Source organism: Bombina bombina, chromosome 1 (genome assembly GCF_027579735.1).
Source record: "Bombina bombina isolate aBomBom1 chromosome 1, aBomBom1.pri, whole genome shotgun sequence".
Taxonomy (NCBI): domain Eukaryota; kingdom Metazoa; phylum Chordata; class Amphibia; order Anura; family Bombinatoridae; genus Bombina; species Bombina bombina.
Window position 1 is genome coordinate 987693599 of NC_069499.1, and position 14479 is coordinate 987708077.

The following is a 14479-nucleotide window of genomic DNA, read 5'->3' on the forward strand; positions in this document are numbered from 1 at the left end:
TATATTTAAACATTCCAAGTAAGTAGCACAGTTAAAATGTGGGGGTGTCTGAGCAGCACTGCTTGTTTAAAAAGACATTTACATGGAGATCTTTCAGCCCAAACTAAGATATTCTTCACATTATTTTCTAAAGGTACATTTTCCCTTGACAACTATGTATCTCACTAAGGGAAGTAATTCCTGTATGCAACCCCTGGGGGAAAAAAAGCAGAAATAATTTGTGCCAAAGATCTTGTGTCCTCAGTGGTGTGCTTGGGGCATCTGATGAGTGGGTAAAACAGTGGCCACAACTCAAAGACCTCGCTGGAGCTACTTGACATTTTTAGAAAATATTATTTGTTCAATAGACATAAATTTATACACAACTCTTAAAGGGAGATTTTTTTTAGGAAAAGGTTGGTAACACCCTATTAGCACTGCAGGCCAGGCTGGCCCAATGTTATAGTGAGGTTGTGTGTTGGAAATTTTAAATGTTTTTCTCACTTAAACAAGTATTATGCTTACCATGTTTGGTATATGGTTAAATAAGAAATGATGAACAGGAGGGGGAGGGAGAGTGGGCCTCTTTGCCCTAAAATGCCCAGGCCTCTTTTTGGTCCCAGTCACGGGCCCCGCTAGTCAGAGACGTTGAGGAAGTGTTCGTCCGGTAACTGCAGGGACTTGATTAGGGATTAAGGATCAGGAATATGATAACGGGATCCTGGCTTATTTAAAGTAGATAAAGACTCTCCCCTTGCTAAAGTTTTTGGGGAAAACTCAGTACTGCCTGGTTATAAAAAATAGACTTTATACTTTGTGCACAGAGCTCTGGGTCTCCTATACTCTCGGCCTTGATCCAGAATTAAGGTGGCAGAGATTTGGGTCCTTTGAGCTCTCTAAATTAATTGCCCTCTGCAATCTTCTGGTTGATGTATGCCCTGGCCAGATGGACAACTGTTTTATTTTTGAGAATAGTAAGGTTATGGATGTTAAAACCCAAATGAAAATGTGTTTCCTGTGTCACTAAAAGTTTAATGTATGTTAAAAGTGCTTAAGAATAAATGCTGGGAGAGAAATATTTGAGGTATGCGAGTTGATATGATTTTTGTATACAATTGCTGATAAAGAAAGCTGGTCTTGATGCTTGTTTTTATCTGAGTTTTCTGACTAGAGCTGTGTGTTTATCAGAGTTTCTAAGCTAAGAAATCTGATGCTGTAATGATTTGCTTGAAGTGTTATTGCTGTAACTTGGTTTTAAAGTCATATGTATGTTCTTCATTTTGTGTGCCAATAATAGCATTTTTTTTTAGTTTTAAGTGATATTTGTTTTATGCATGAGCTGATGAGAGATTTAACCCTTTGAGTGCTAATGACGGCTCTGAGCCATCACAGAGTTTCCTACTCTGGTGCTAATGACGGCTCAGAGCCGTCACTAGCACTCTCCCACCTTGAGGGAGATCTGGGGGTTCCCACCCGCTCCTACCCGGGCGATCGTGCCTGTAGAGTGACAGGCATCGCCGGGGCTTCCCGTTTTGTGTGGTGACGTCAAGCGCAACTTTATTTATACTTAACAATGTTAAGTATAGTAGCAGGGGGCATGCTGCTTAGAAGCCTGTATCTCAGCTACAGACCCCCAAAACCCATAGTTGGAAAGGTAATTGCCTAACCTTTCCAACAGTGTGAGTCTTGGGGGTCTGAAAAGAAAAAAAAGTTAAAAAAAATGTTTGTTCCAAAATTATTATTTTTTTAAAAAAAACTTTAAAAATCTTAGCACCCAGGTTGGAAAGTGCTTAGCACTCCTACCTATATTGTTTTTGCAAGTGAAGTAACTAAGGACTTTGTAAATGCAATGATGTGTGTGATTTTCAGTCACACTCTAGTAAATATGAGAGCGTTTTTCTGGCATGTGATTAATAGGTTGATTTAAGTATGTTGTAGTTGCAAGATTTGTGCAAGGAGTTTGTGGAAAAGATATAATAAAGGTTATAAACTGTTTATCATTAAATATATCTAAAGTATTTGGGTCTGTTTTTTGCAATAAATATTTAAATATATACAGGTTATGATACAGTAAAGAAGTAGAATTTTAATGGTAAATAAGACAAGTTTCCTAAACATGGTTAGGTTATATATGTAACATACATATGATTGATAAATGGTCAACCCCTTAGTGGGGAGAATACACTGTAAAATTGTTTTTATATTAATGTATTTTCAATGACTTGTTATTCAAGCTGCATAGTATAAAATGTAGGTGAAATTGCATTCACAAGTTTATTTGTATATATGAAGTAGCTGGTTTTGTGCTTTCAAAACACAGCTTATTGCAATGGGTTGAATTTCAGATAATAAGCTTATCTCATTGTGTTCCTTATCTTATATTTGTCTGTAAAACCGAAGCTCAGTGCTTAGACAGAGCAATGGAAAATTGTCATTTTATTAAAGGGACAGTCAACCCAAAAATTACTTTAACTTATTTAGATTAGTTAACTAACTATCTTTACAGTAAACTGTAGCCAAATTTTCATCTAAATAAACTTTGGCAGAAAATAAACTTACTAGATCTCATCTGGCAGTTTGGAAATGGCCGCCTGACCCCTCCTTCTCTGACGTCTTCCAAAAGCTTGCACTAGTACAGGATCCTTTTCTCCAGTCTAGTAGTCTCGTCCCTGTGCGCTCCTGCAATTTCAGCTAACAGCTGTTCATACCCGGCACTCACTGCTTCTCATCCATGCTGTGCGCTGTGTGTTACAGAGACTGAGAGGCAGTGAGTGCCGGGCATGCAGCAATATGACGGTCTGTGCTTTAGTTAATACTCAGAGATTAGAGAGAAATGTTTTATTTTTATTGTATTTCCCTCACTACACAGTCCTCTCTGATCGACTTTTTCGCGCACCATCAGCATTGCAACATTGTATCCACAGATGTGAAAGGCTGCACAGTAGTGATGATTACATACACAGGCACTGATGCACTGAGCTGATTTTGCTTGCCTCTTGCCTTCCACGCCCTGTGCACTCACTATATCATTATTTCCCCTCAGCTAGAAGTTCCTTGCTCCCGCTGCCCACTATCACTCGGGAGGAAGGAAGATGGGGAGGGGAGGGGAGGGCAAGCTGTCACTGATCTGAAGAAGCACAGAGCACCCCCAACCCACAGGTACCACGGCACAGCATTAGCTCTACTATCCAGGAAAACCGGTCAATTCACCTAACTATTAACGTGCGTTCTCATGGCACAGCTACAGAATAACCGAGAAAACATTCAATTATGTGCGCACGTTAATAGTTAACTGAATTGACCTGTTTTCCTGGATAGTAGAGCCAATGCTGCAGTGTAGTGTAGCACCGGGCACCGTTTAAACTTCCCTCACACACCAGGCCCCGCCCGACACTGCTCATAGACACTTGGATTAGCCTGGGTATGTGTGTCCGTATAACGCTGCAGGTGGGGAGGGGGAATCTTCTTACTGCCAAGAGGAGCGGAGTGTGTGAATATAAATAAGCCTCTTCCTTCCTCCTCCTGCCTCTGTCAAAGCGGATCTGCCTCTGTCTTTCTGGTTGATTCTGCCAACACTGAAACTTTATATATATATATATATATTACCATAAAAATAATAAACTGATATAAAACACAATGCTATAATTCCTATTGCGGTCATCACAGATGAAATACCACGATCACCACCACATTAACATTAGACACTGTTGTTTTTTTGTATCGCTAACGTGAGTATTGTGTTCTTTTTATTACTTGACATAACAGAGCAAATTCAACAGCCCGTTGGCTAAAATATAGTGGGCGGAGTCAATTCCGTCGCTCTGTCCTCACCCCATACACCGAAAACGGAGCTGTGGTAGACGCTCTCAGCTTTAGGTGAGTTTGAGAAGCCGCTGTGGTGTTACGCTGTTGGACGCTACACTAGGGGAGGGTATTGCTTTACCTGCTGGTTTACTGTGCATGGTATATTTTAACAGCGGGTAACTCAGTTGATGGAGCCCTAGCAACATCTTTCGTGACCTCCCCTCTGCAAGGTAACAATGGTGGGACAGTGTCATGTGAGGAAGACACATGTGCACACAAGCATACAAGAGGCGGTCTGTGTTTGGCAGTGTGAGTTGTGACCATGCTGCACAGTGTCCTCCGCTCCCACGTCTGCGCAGTGTGCACCTCTAATAGGGAAGATTGAGTGTGACAATATGATTTACCCCTCATAGTGCCGCATGCAGCATGGGATGGTCATCTTGATTATTAGCGCCTCACCCAGCGCGATCACCCAGCAGTACATTTACACAGCCTACGCTGTTATAGGTATTGTCCTGACCTGCACAGCTTGCATTCTACAGTGTGTTAATTTGTTATTATAAAGCACCATTTCAAAAGACATACGCCTAGATTAAGAGTTCTGTGTTAGCCGTCAAAACCAGCGTTAGGGGGTCCTAACAGCCAATAGAATGCCAATAGAATGCGAGCTTAATCTGATTGGCTGATTGGATCAGCCAATCCGATTGAACTTGAATCTGATTGGCTGATTCAATCAGCCAATCAGATTTTTCCTACCTTAATTCCGATTGGCTGATAGAATCCTATCAGCCAATCGGAATTCGAGGGACGCCATCTTGGATGACGTCATTTAAAGGAACCTTCATTCGGACTTAGGACGTCATTAGAAGAGGATGGATCCGCGTCGGCTGCTTCAAGATGGTCCCGCTCCGCGCCGGATGGAAGAAGATAGAAGATGCCGCTTGGATGAAGATGTTTGCCGGTCCGGATCTCCTCTTCTTGCCGGATAGGATGAAGACTTCGGAGCCTCTTCTGGACCTCTTTTTGTCGGATAGGAGGAAGACTTCGGACCCTCTTCTGGACAGATCGGGGATACCCGGCGTGGTGAAGACAAGGTAGGAAGATCTTCAGGGGCTTAGTGTTAGGTTTTTTAAGGGGAGTTTGGGTTAGATTAGGGGTATGTGGGTGGTGGGTTGTAATGTTGGGGGGGTATTGTATGTTTATTTAAATGCAAAAGAGCTGTTTTCTTTGGGGCATGCCCCGCAAAAGGCCCTTTTAAGGGCTGGTAAGGTAAAAGAGCTGTTAACTTTTTATTTTAGAATAGGGTAGGGCATTTTTTTATTTTGGGGGGCTTTGTTATTTTTTATGGGGGTTAGAGTAGGTGTAATTAGTTTAAAATTCTTGTAATCTTTTTTTATTTTTTGTAATTTAGTGTTTGTTTGTTTTTGTAATTTAGTGGGGTGTTTTTTTTGTAATTTAGTTTAGTTGATTTAATTGTAGATAATTGTAGATAGTTTATTTAATTAATTTATTGATAGTGTAGTGTTAGGTTTAATTGTAACTTAGGTTAGGATTTATTTTACAGGTAATTTTGTAATTATTTTAACTAGGTAACTATTAAATAGTTATTAACTATTTAATAGCTATTGTACCTGGTTAAAATAAATACAAAGTTGCCTGTAAAATAAATATTAATCCTAAAATAGCTGCAATATAATTATTATTTATATTGTAGCTATATTAGGGTTTATTTTACAGGTAAGTATTTAGATTTAAATAGGAATAATTTATTTAATAAGATTTATTTTATTTCGTTAGATTTAAATTATATTTAACTTAGGGGGTGTTAGGGTTAGGGTTAGCTTTAGGTGTTAATACATTTATTAGAGTAGCGGCGAGGTACGGTCGGCAGATTAGGGGTTAATACTTGAAGTTAGGTGTCAGCGATGTTAGGGAGGGCAGATTAGGGGTTAATACTTTTTATTATAGGGTTTGCGAGGTGGGAGTGAGGCGGTTTAGGGGTTAATAAATTTATTAAAGTAGCGGTGAGGTCCGGTTGGTAGATTAGGGGTTAATAATTGTAGGTAGGTGGTGGCGGCGATGTTGGGGGGGGCAGATTAGGGGTTAATAAATATAATGTAGGGGTCGTTGATGTTAGGGGCAGCAGATTAGGGGTACATAGGGATAACGTAGGTTGCGGCGGTGTACGGAGTGGCAGATTAGGGGTTAAAAATAATATGCAGGGGTCAGCGATAGCGGGGACGGCAGATTAGGAGTTAATAAGTGTAAGGTTAGGGGTGTTTAGACTCGGGGTACATGTTAGGGTGTTAGGTGCAGACTTAGGAAGTATTTCCCCATAGGAAACAATGGGGCTGCGTTAGGAGCTGAACGCTGCTTTTTTGCAGGTGTTAGGTTTATTTTCAGCTCAAACTGCCCCATTGTTTCCTATGGGGGAATCATGCACAAGCACGTTTTTTAAGCTGGCCGCGTCCGTAAGCACCGCTGGTATTAAGAGTTGCAGTGGCGGTAAATATGCCTGTACGCTCCCTTTTTGGAGCCTAACGCAGCCCTTCAGACAACTCTACATACCAGCATTGTTTAAAAGGAGCGGGGGGGGGGGAAAGCACGCGTAGCTAACGCACCCCTTTGGCAGCAGAACTCTAAATCTAGGCGTAATATATTAAGAAATCCAACGTATGTGAAAGACATAATTTTCTTTACAATCACCTTGATGAACTAATATATTTATTGTTCATATTAGTGCTCTAGTCTTCACATTTCCAAGTATATTAATTAGAATATTTTAGACTAATGTGATTTAGTGATGTCCAAACTGTGTTCACTAATATTTTTTAATATCATTAATAGAACTAGTTATTGTGACGAGTACAGAGGGATCCAGCACTGATGGTGACCTGCCTTTGCAGGGTTCTGGTAAGTCCATTGACTCATTCATATATCATTGAAGGTGTCTTTTTCATAAATATCCTGATCATGATTCTGATGAAGCATTCCATTTGAATAAACCTTACAATGTACTCCTCTGATGTTATATATATATATATATATATATATATATATATTATTAGTTTAATATTAAGATCTCAAAGCTTCTTAGTCTATACCTTTGTGCTTCAGAACATGGCTAGCACATGTTTATATTTAGTATAAATTTAGACAACAATCATCAAGTGATACACACATGAGAACTCTTAAATGTTCCATGTACTCTGCTTTTGTGAATATTTTCAAAATACAGACACTAAAATGTAATTATTACTCATCGATAATTATAAATCTTATTTCATTTGCATGCTCCATCAAAATTATGTAATTCCTAACTTCGGTTCAGTATTTCTTTAATGCAACATTGATGTGTGTCCTTGAGCACCAGTAACACAGTAAAATATTTGTTTTTAACGTACACAACATATTATGTTTTACAGAGATTGATGTAACATGTGCGATGGAGGAGGAAGTGGCTCCCTTGGAGTCTGATGGTACGTTAAATAATTATAACATGTATATAACGTAGGTTGACCATATTGCCGCTTTAAAAAGGGATACATATGAAAAATACATAGGTCAGGGCTGTTTTCAAGGCTGTTTCAAGAAATGTTTTGCGTAAGAACCCGGACCTATGTATTTTTAATATGTGTCCATTTTTAAAGCGGGAATATGGTCACCCTAATATAACGTGTATTGTTTCTAAAAAAGTCTACAGCTTTGTACCTTTCAAATATATTATTAAATTATTTTCAAATACACTACTGCCCCACTTTCTATATCATGCAGCATGAACATATGTTTTTATTTTTTATCAAATTTACGTATAATTTGTCATTAATGACATCATGATGTCACATGCATATTACATGCAAAACCCCAATAATCATCTTCTGATTGTACAGACAGTCATTGCTATTCATCTGAGTGCCTAGATGCAGACCATATCATTATGTCATTACTGTTTTGAACTTCTAAGCCACTTCTAAATATACATAAAACATAATCGTGTTGAAATTGCTTGATTTAATTTCATGATGTATGATATGTAAATCGATTTTAAAAAGATTTATGTGTAGACTGTCCATTTCAATCAAACAAACATTAATATTCCTCAAAACTAAAGCATGCATTTCTGAATGTGTCTATTAATATTGGGATGACATACATTTAATTCTAATGTAAAAGAGAGATTCACAAAAAATACTCTGAAAAAGTTTAAAGGATCAATTAAATCTTATTAATTATATTTGATTCAAATCAATAACTTAAAACATAGTCATTATTGTGACTTTGTCTAAATATTTTATGAGAACAAGAATCCAGATTTTAAATAATGTTGAATCTTGATTTCTTTCTAGATAATAATAAATTTTCATATCACATATGTATTTATATAAATATTTTATATATTTCAGATGGACCTTCCACTTCTGGGCATCAGCCCCCCCAGCCAGAAGTCCCTCCCGCCCCCTGCCCCCCATCCAGAAGCCCCCCACCCCTTCCCAGCCAGAATCCACTCCCGGCCCTTCCCAAACTGAACCCGCTCCCGGCCCTTCCCGTTCTTACTCCTATCCTGTCCCTCCAAAAAAAAGATTTATTGCCCCCACTCACCACTCTCCCCATTTGGCCTGCCTTTCTTCTCCCCCACCTGCACAGCCACCAACTCCCCAGGCCCCTGACTCCCCAGCTGTAAAGGCTTCACCGGAGAGGCAACCCAGTCCCCCACCTCGCCCCATCCTTCCCCATCAACACCTTTACCCTAATCCCAATCCCCACCTTCATTGTCCTGGGTGTCGCATTGTCCTTCCCAGCCACCGATGTAAGTATCATTAAGAATCAACATTAGAACATACATTCTTAAAGGGACATTATACTGATCTAATTATAAATAAATTGAATTTGATTTGAATTTTTTTTATAAACCTTTTCTTTATTTGATTAATGTAAATGTTTCCGATCTTCAGTTTTGGAAATCAACATCCACATTTTATAATATCTAAATGATATTGCCTAGATGTTGGATATATGTTATGTATATATGCCAATATTTTGGATTTAGTAGCACCGCCCTTTTCACAGTGTGTCATAAACCAAAGAAATATCTTTTTAAAGATTGATAGGGTTTTGATTTGTCTTAATATCTTAATGGTTTATCTCTGAAGAACATATTTAATGTGTAAATCTTCTATATAGCATTTTTAATTGTAATAATGATTTGTATTTTAATTATTACAATGTCTCTTTGCTCTCTTTTTATTATGTTCTGTAATTATTATTAATTTGTATTATTTATTTTTGTTTGGGTTGTGACTCAACATTGTTAACGCTGAGTTCCAATCAGTTGCTGGAAAGGATGCATGAGACCATACGTATCCAGCTGCGGCTTCATCGCTTGAGTCTAGGACGAATAATGCGTTTAGAGGCATTGCATGAAGCCCCAGCTTGAGATGCGCAGGACGATGAAGGTGATGCTGATGCTCCATAAGTGGAGGATCTGGAGATGGCCCGAGGGAGAATGACTAAATCCTCCATCTACATGTTGTTATTTGTTTATTTAATCTGTTGCCATTTGGCCTATTTTGTGTTTCTTGTTGTGCCTGTTGCACTATTTCACCTTGTCAGATTTTAATTAAGGGGCCATGTTGGCCTTTGTTTGCCCTTGTCAACTCCCTCCAAAGACTGTGATGCACTATGTCACCTTGTCAGATGGCTCCAATGGGTCTGTGTTGGCCTTTGATTTGCCTTGTCAACTCCCTCCAAGGACTGTGATGCACTATGTAACCTTGTCAGATGGCTCCAATGGGTCTGTGTTGGCTTTTATTTTGCCTTGTCAACTCCCTCCAATGACTGATGCACTATGTCACCTTGTCAGATGGCTCCAATGGGGCTGTGTTGGCCTTTGTTTGCCCTTGTCAACTCCCTCCAAGGACTGTGATGCACTATGTCAATGGCTCCAATGGGGCTGTGTAGGCCTTTGTTTGCCCTGTCAACTCCCTCCAAGGACTGTGATGCACTATGTCACCTTGTCAGATGGCGCCAATGGGGCTGTGTTGACCTTTGTTTGCCTTGTCAACTCCTTCCAAGGACTGTGATGCACTATGTCACCTTGTCAGATGGATCCAATGGGTCTGTGTTGGCCTTTGTTTTGCCTTGTCAACTCCCTCAAATGACTGATGCACTATGTCACCTTGTCAGATGGCTCCAATGGGGCTGTGTTGGCTTTTGTTTGCCCTTGTCAACTACCTCCAATGACTGATGCACTATGTCACCTTGTCAGATGGCTCCAATGGGGCTGTGTTGGCCTTTGTTTGCCCTTGTCAACTCCCTCCAAGGACTGTGATGCACTATGTCACCTTGTCAGATGGCGCCAATGGGGCTGTGTTGACCTTTGTTTGCCTTGTCAACTCCTTCCAAGGACTGTGATGCACTATGTCACCTTGTCAGATGGCTCCAATGGGGCTATGTTGGCCTTTGTTTGCCCTTGTCAACTCCCTCCAAGGACTGTGATGCACTATGTCACCTTGTCAGATGGATCCAATGGGTCTGTGTTGGCCTTTGTTTTGCCTTGTCAACTCCCTCCAATGACTGATGCACTATGTCACCTTGTCAGATGGCTCCAATGGGGCTGTGTTGGCCTTTGTTTGCCCTTAACTCCCTCCAATGACTGATGCACTATGTCACCTTGTCAGATGGCTCCAATGGGGCTGTGTTGGCCTTTGTTTGCCCTTGTCAACTCCCTCCAAGGACTGTGATGCACTATGTCACCTTGTCAGATGGCTCCAATGGGGCTGATTTCTCATTATGACTTGTTTTAAAGTTATCTTATTTCGTTATGTTTTATGACATTCATATTTATCATAATAAAAAGAATGTCATTAATATGTTAGTTTTCTTCTTTATTTATTCATGTCATTTATTATAAAATATATATTTTTTTGTTAATCCTTAAAGAGACATGAAACCAAAAAAATTTCTTTCATGATTCAGATATATAATACAATGTTTATAAACTTTCATATTTACATTTATTTTTTAATTTGCTTCATTTTCTTGATATACTTTGCTGAAAGGTTTATCTTTGCAAGATCATGAGTAGCAGAGAACCTAGGTTCTAGATGTTGATTATTGGTTGCATATATATATTGGTTGTTGTTGGCTCATCCGTGTGTTCATTTAGAAACCATTAGTGAATTGATGCACCTTTAACAAATTATATCAAGATTATTAAACTGAGATAATCTATGTAAATTCTGAAGTTGATGGAAATAGTATCCTCTCTGTGAATCCTGAACTTAATTGTTTGAATTTCATGTCCCTTTAAGTGATGCTGACCACAATTCTTAATTTATGGATATGCATTTCTAATATATTTATTTTCTTTTGACATCAACATACACATATAATATGTTTAAAACAGACTATTAGTTGAATGTTGACAGCACATGTATTCCAATGTCACGTACATCTTATTGTAGTAGTATAACAAAAGAAATCACTGTGTGTAATGCACATATTTTAGATGATTAATATCTTTCTAGTTTTATTGATTATATTTAATTATCCAACTATATATTGCTATAGGTAGGCTGACCATATTTCAACTTGAATAAGTGACACATCTGATAAATACATATGTCATTGTTCTTTTTTTTTTTTTTTTTTTAAAAAAACCTTTAAACAGCTCTGAAAACATCCCTGACATATGTATTTCTCATGTGTCCCTTTTTAAAGCGGAAAGATGGACACCAGAGCTATAGGTAACATTTTCATAATGTACCTAGTAGCATTCTTTCTCATTTAAAGGGACATGAAACCCAATAATTTATTTTATCATTTAGGTATAACATTCTATTTTAAACCAATTTAAAATTTACTTATATTATCAAATTAGCTTCAGTCTCTTGGTATCATTTTTTAAGGAGCAGCAGTGCACTACTGGTTTCTATTTGAACACCTAGGTGAGCCAATGACAATCGGTATATATATATATATGTAGCCACCAATCAGCAGTTAGAACATAGGTTATTTGCTGCTCTTGAGATTACCTTGAAACACATATTATCAAAAGATAACAAGAGAAAGAAGCAAATTTAAATAATTAAATTAATTTTAAAGGTAGTTAAAATTGCAATCTCTTACATAATCATGAAAAATAAAATGTGGGTTTCATGTCCATTTAAACCCTGCTGCTTCATAAATAGTTCATAATCTTCCTATTATAATGAAATATATAGTTATTACCAGCAATGGATTATATTTCATATATCACAGTATTCTGTTATCTAGCGTTACATTATGTGAAGCTGTGCATTACATGAAACAAACACGCTTCATAGATAACAATATAGCACATACTAGTTTTTAAAAGACCAAAGTCACAAAACAAGTGGTGTGAAATATCTGTATTCATATTCTCTCATGAATATCTACACTTATACAAAGATTGTGTACATTTCTGTTGCAAATTTCTTATTTATTAAGTGCCAGCTTTATCTGTTACATCTCCTTACTGCCAGATATTCATCTTCAATGACTCACTTGTTATGAAGCCATACAATGTTAGGTTTGGGGTTTCCCTCAGCTCGGCAGGTGAAATAAACAGTGTTCCCCAGACTGACATCAGCATCTCTGGGCTTTGACACAATCCGAGGTTTCTCTGGAAAAGGAAAGAGCAATATAAGCTTCCTGCTGGAGAAGTCAATATAAGGTGCATTTGTGGGTAATAATAAATACAGCTACGAACTAGCACAGAATACTACAGAATGCTCTATTTTGAATATTTAAGGCATTACAAGGATTTGTAAAGTACTTTGACTTGTGGATTGATAAGCTAACATATTGTAAATAACTAAATAAATGTATTAATTTTTCACAAATAAAGAGATAGCTCATAGGTATCTGTAGATGTGGCTAGGGGGGCTTATGTACTTCATACTTATTCATCTTTCTATATAAGGGCTAGATTACAAGTGGAGCGCTAAATTATCACAATCTCGCAAACGGGAAAATGTGTCCGTTTGCAGGAGCGCAATAATTAACCAGCCATTACAAGTGGCTGGTTATTGCTACCATGAGCTCGTGGTAGCAATAAGTGCTTCGAAAATTAACCAGAGGTCAGACGGTGGTTAATTTTCTAAAAGTGCCTGAAATGCCCTCAAAATAGAGGGCATTAGAGTTTTTTTATTTAAAAAAAAATAGCTTTTTTTTTTTTTAATAAACAATAACTGCACTAAGCAGTTTAAACTTTAAAGTTAGTGGGAGTGGAGTGTTAGAAAGAAAAAACGGGACTGAAAAGTGCCTTTACATAGCGGTCTATGGGAACTGTGTGTTATATATACACATATTAACACATAAATATTTATGTATACAGGCATACCATATATATAACATAATTTATGTAAGAACTTACCTGATAAATTAATTTCTTTCATAGTAGCAAGAGTCCATGAGCTAGTGACGTATGGGATATACATTCCTACCAGGAGGGGGCAAAGTTTCCCAAACCTCAAAATGCCTATAAATACACATCCCACCTAACTCATACCTTAGTTTAATGTGTAGCCAAGAAGTGAGGTGTAAAAGAAGGAGTAAAAAGCATACAAAAAGAGGAACTGTAAAAAATAAAGTGCTTTATACAAAAAATCATAACCACAAAAAATAGGGTGGGTCTCATGGACTCTTGCCACTATGAAAGAAATGAATTTATCAGGTAAGTTCTTACATAAATTATGTTTTCTTTCATGTAAGTGGCAAGAGCCCATGAGCTAGTGACGTATGGGATATAATACCCAAGATGTGGAAATCCTCAAGTCATTAGAAAGGGAGGGATAAAATAACAACAGCTAAATCTGCTGAGAAATGAAATCCAATAAAATAATGAAGTTTTCTTAAAAATTTCAAACAAACATAAATCAAAGGCACTAGAATCAAACTGAGATAACTGCCTGGAGAACCTTTCTACCAAAGGCTGCTTCCGAAGAAGCAAACACGTCAAAATGGTAAAATTTTGTAAAAGTATGCAAAGAAGACCAAGTTGCTGCTTTGCAAATTTGAACAACTGAAGCTTCATTCTTGGAAGCCCAAGAAGTGGCAACTGATCTAGTAGAATGAGCTGTAATTCTCTGAGGCGGAAACTACCCCACCTCCAAATAAGCTTTGTGAATCAAAAGTTTCAACCAAGATGCCAGAGAAATGGCAAAGACTTTCTGACCTTTCCTGGAGCCAGAAAAAATAACAAATAGACTAGAAGTCTTTCTGAAATTTTTAATAGCCTCAACATAATATTTCAAAGCTCTTACCACATCCAAAGAATGTAAAGACCTTTCAAGAGTATTCTTAGGATTAGCACACAAGAAAGGAACAACAATTTCCTTATAAATGTTGTTAGAATTCACAACTTTAGGCACAAATTTAAATGAAGTCTGCAAAACAGCTTTATCTTAATGAAAAATCAGATAAGGAGACTCACAAGAGAGAGCAGACAATCAGAAACTCTTCTAGCGGAAGAGATAGCCAAAAGAAATAACACTTTCAAAGAATGTAATTTAATATCCAGAGAATGCATAGGCTAAAAAGGAGGAGCCTGTAAAATCTTCAAAACCAAATTGAGACTCCAAGGAGGAGAAATAGATTTAATAACAGGTTTGATATGAATCAAAGCCTGAACAAAACAGTGAATATCAGGAAGTTTAGCAATCTTTCTATGAAA

At 37.8% G+C, this 14479-nt stretch overlaps 1 protein-coding gene across 1 annotated transcript in view; it reads right to left on the reverse strand.

The window, feature by feature from the left end:
* Positions 1–14479, reverse strand: part of LOC128656086 (peroxidasin homolog) — a 334999-nt gene that overhangs the window by 217054 nt on the left and 103466 nt on the right. Inside the window, exon 8 of the mRNA XM_053709815.1 lies at positions 12310–12427. Within this exon, the coding sequence (XP_053565790.1) occupies positions 12310–12427 (118 nt within the window). The remainder of the gene's footprint in view (positions 1–12309; positions 12428–14479) is intronic.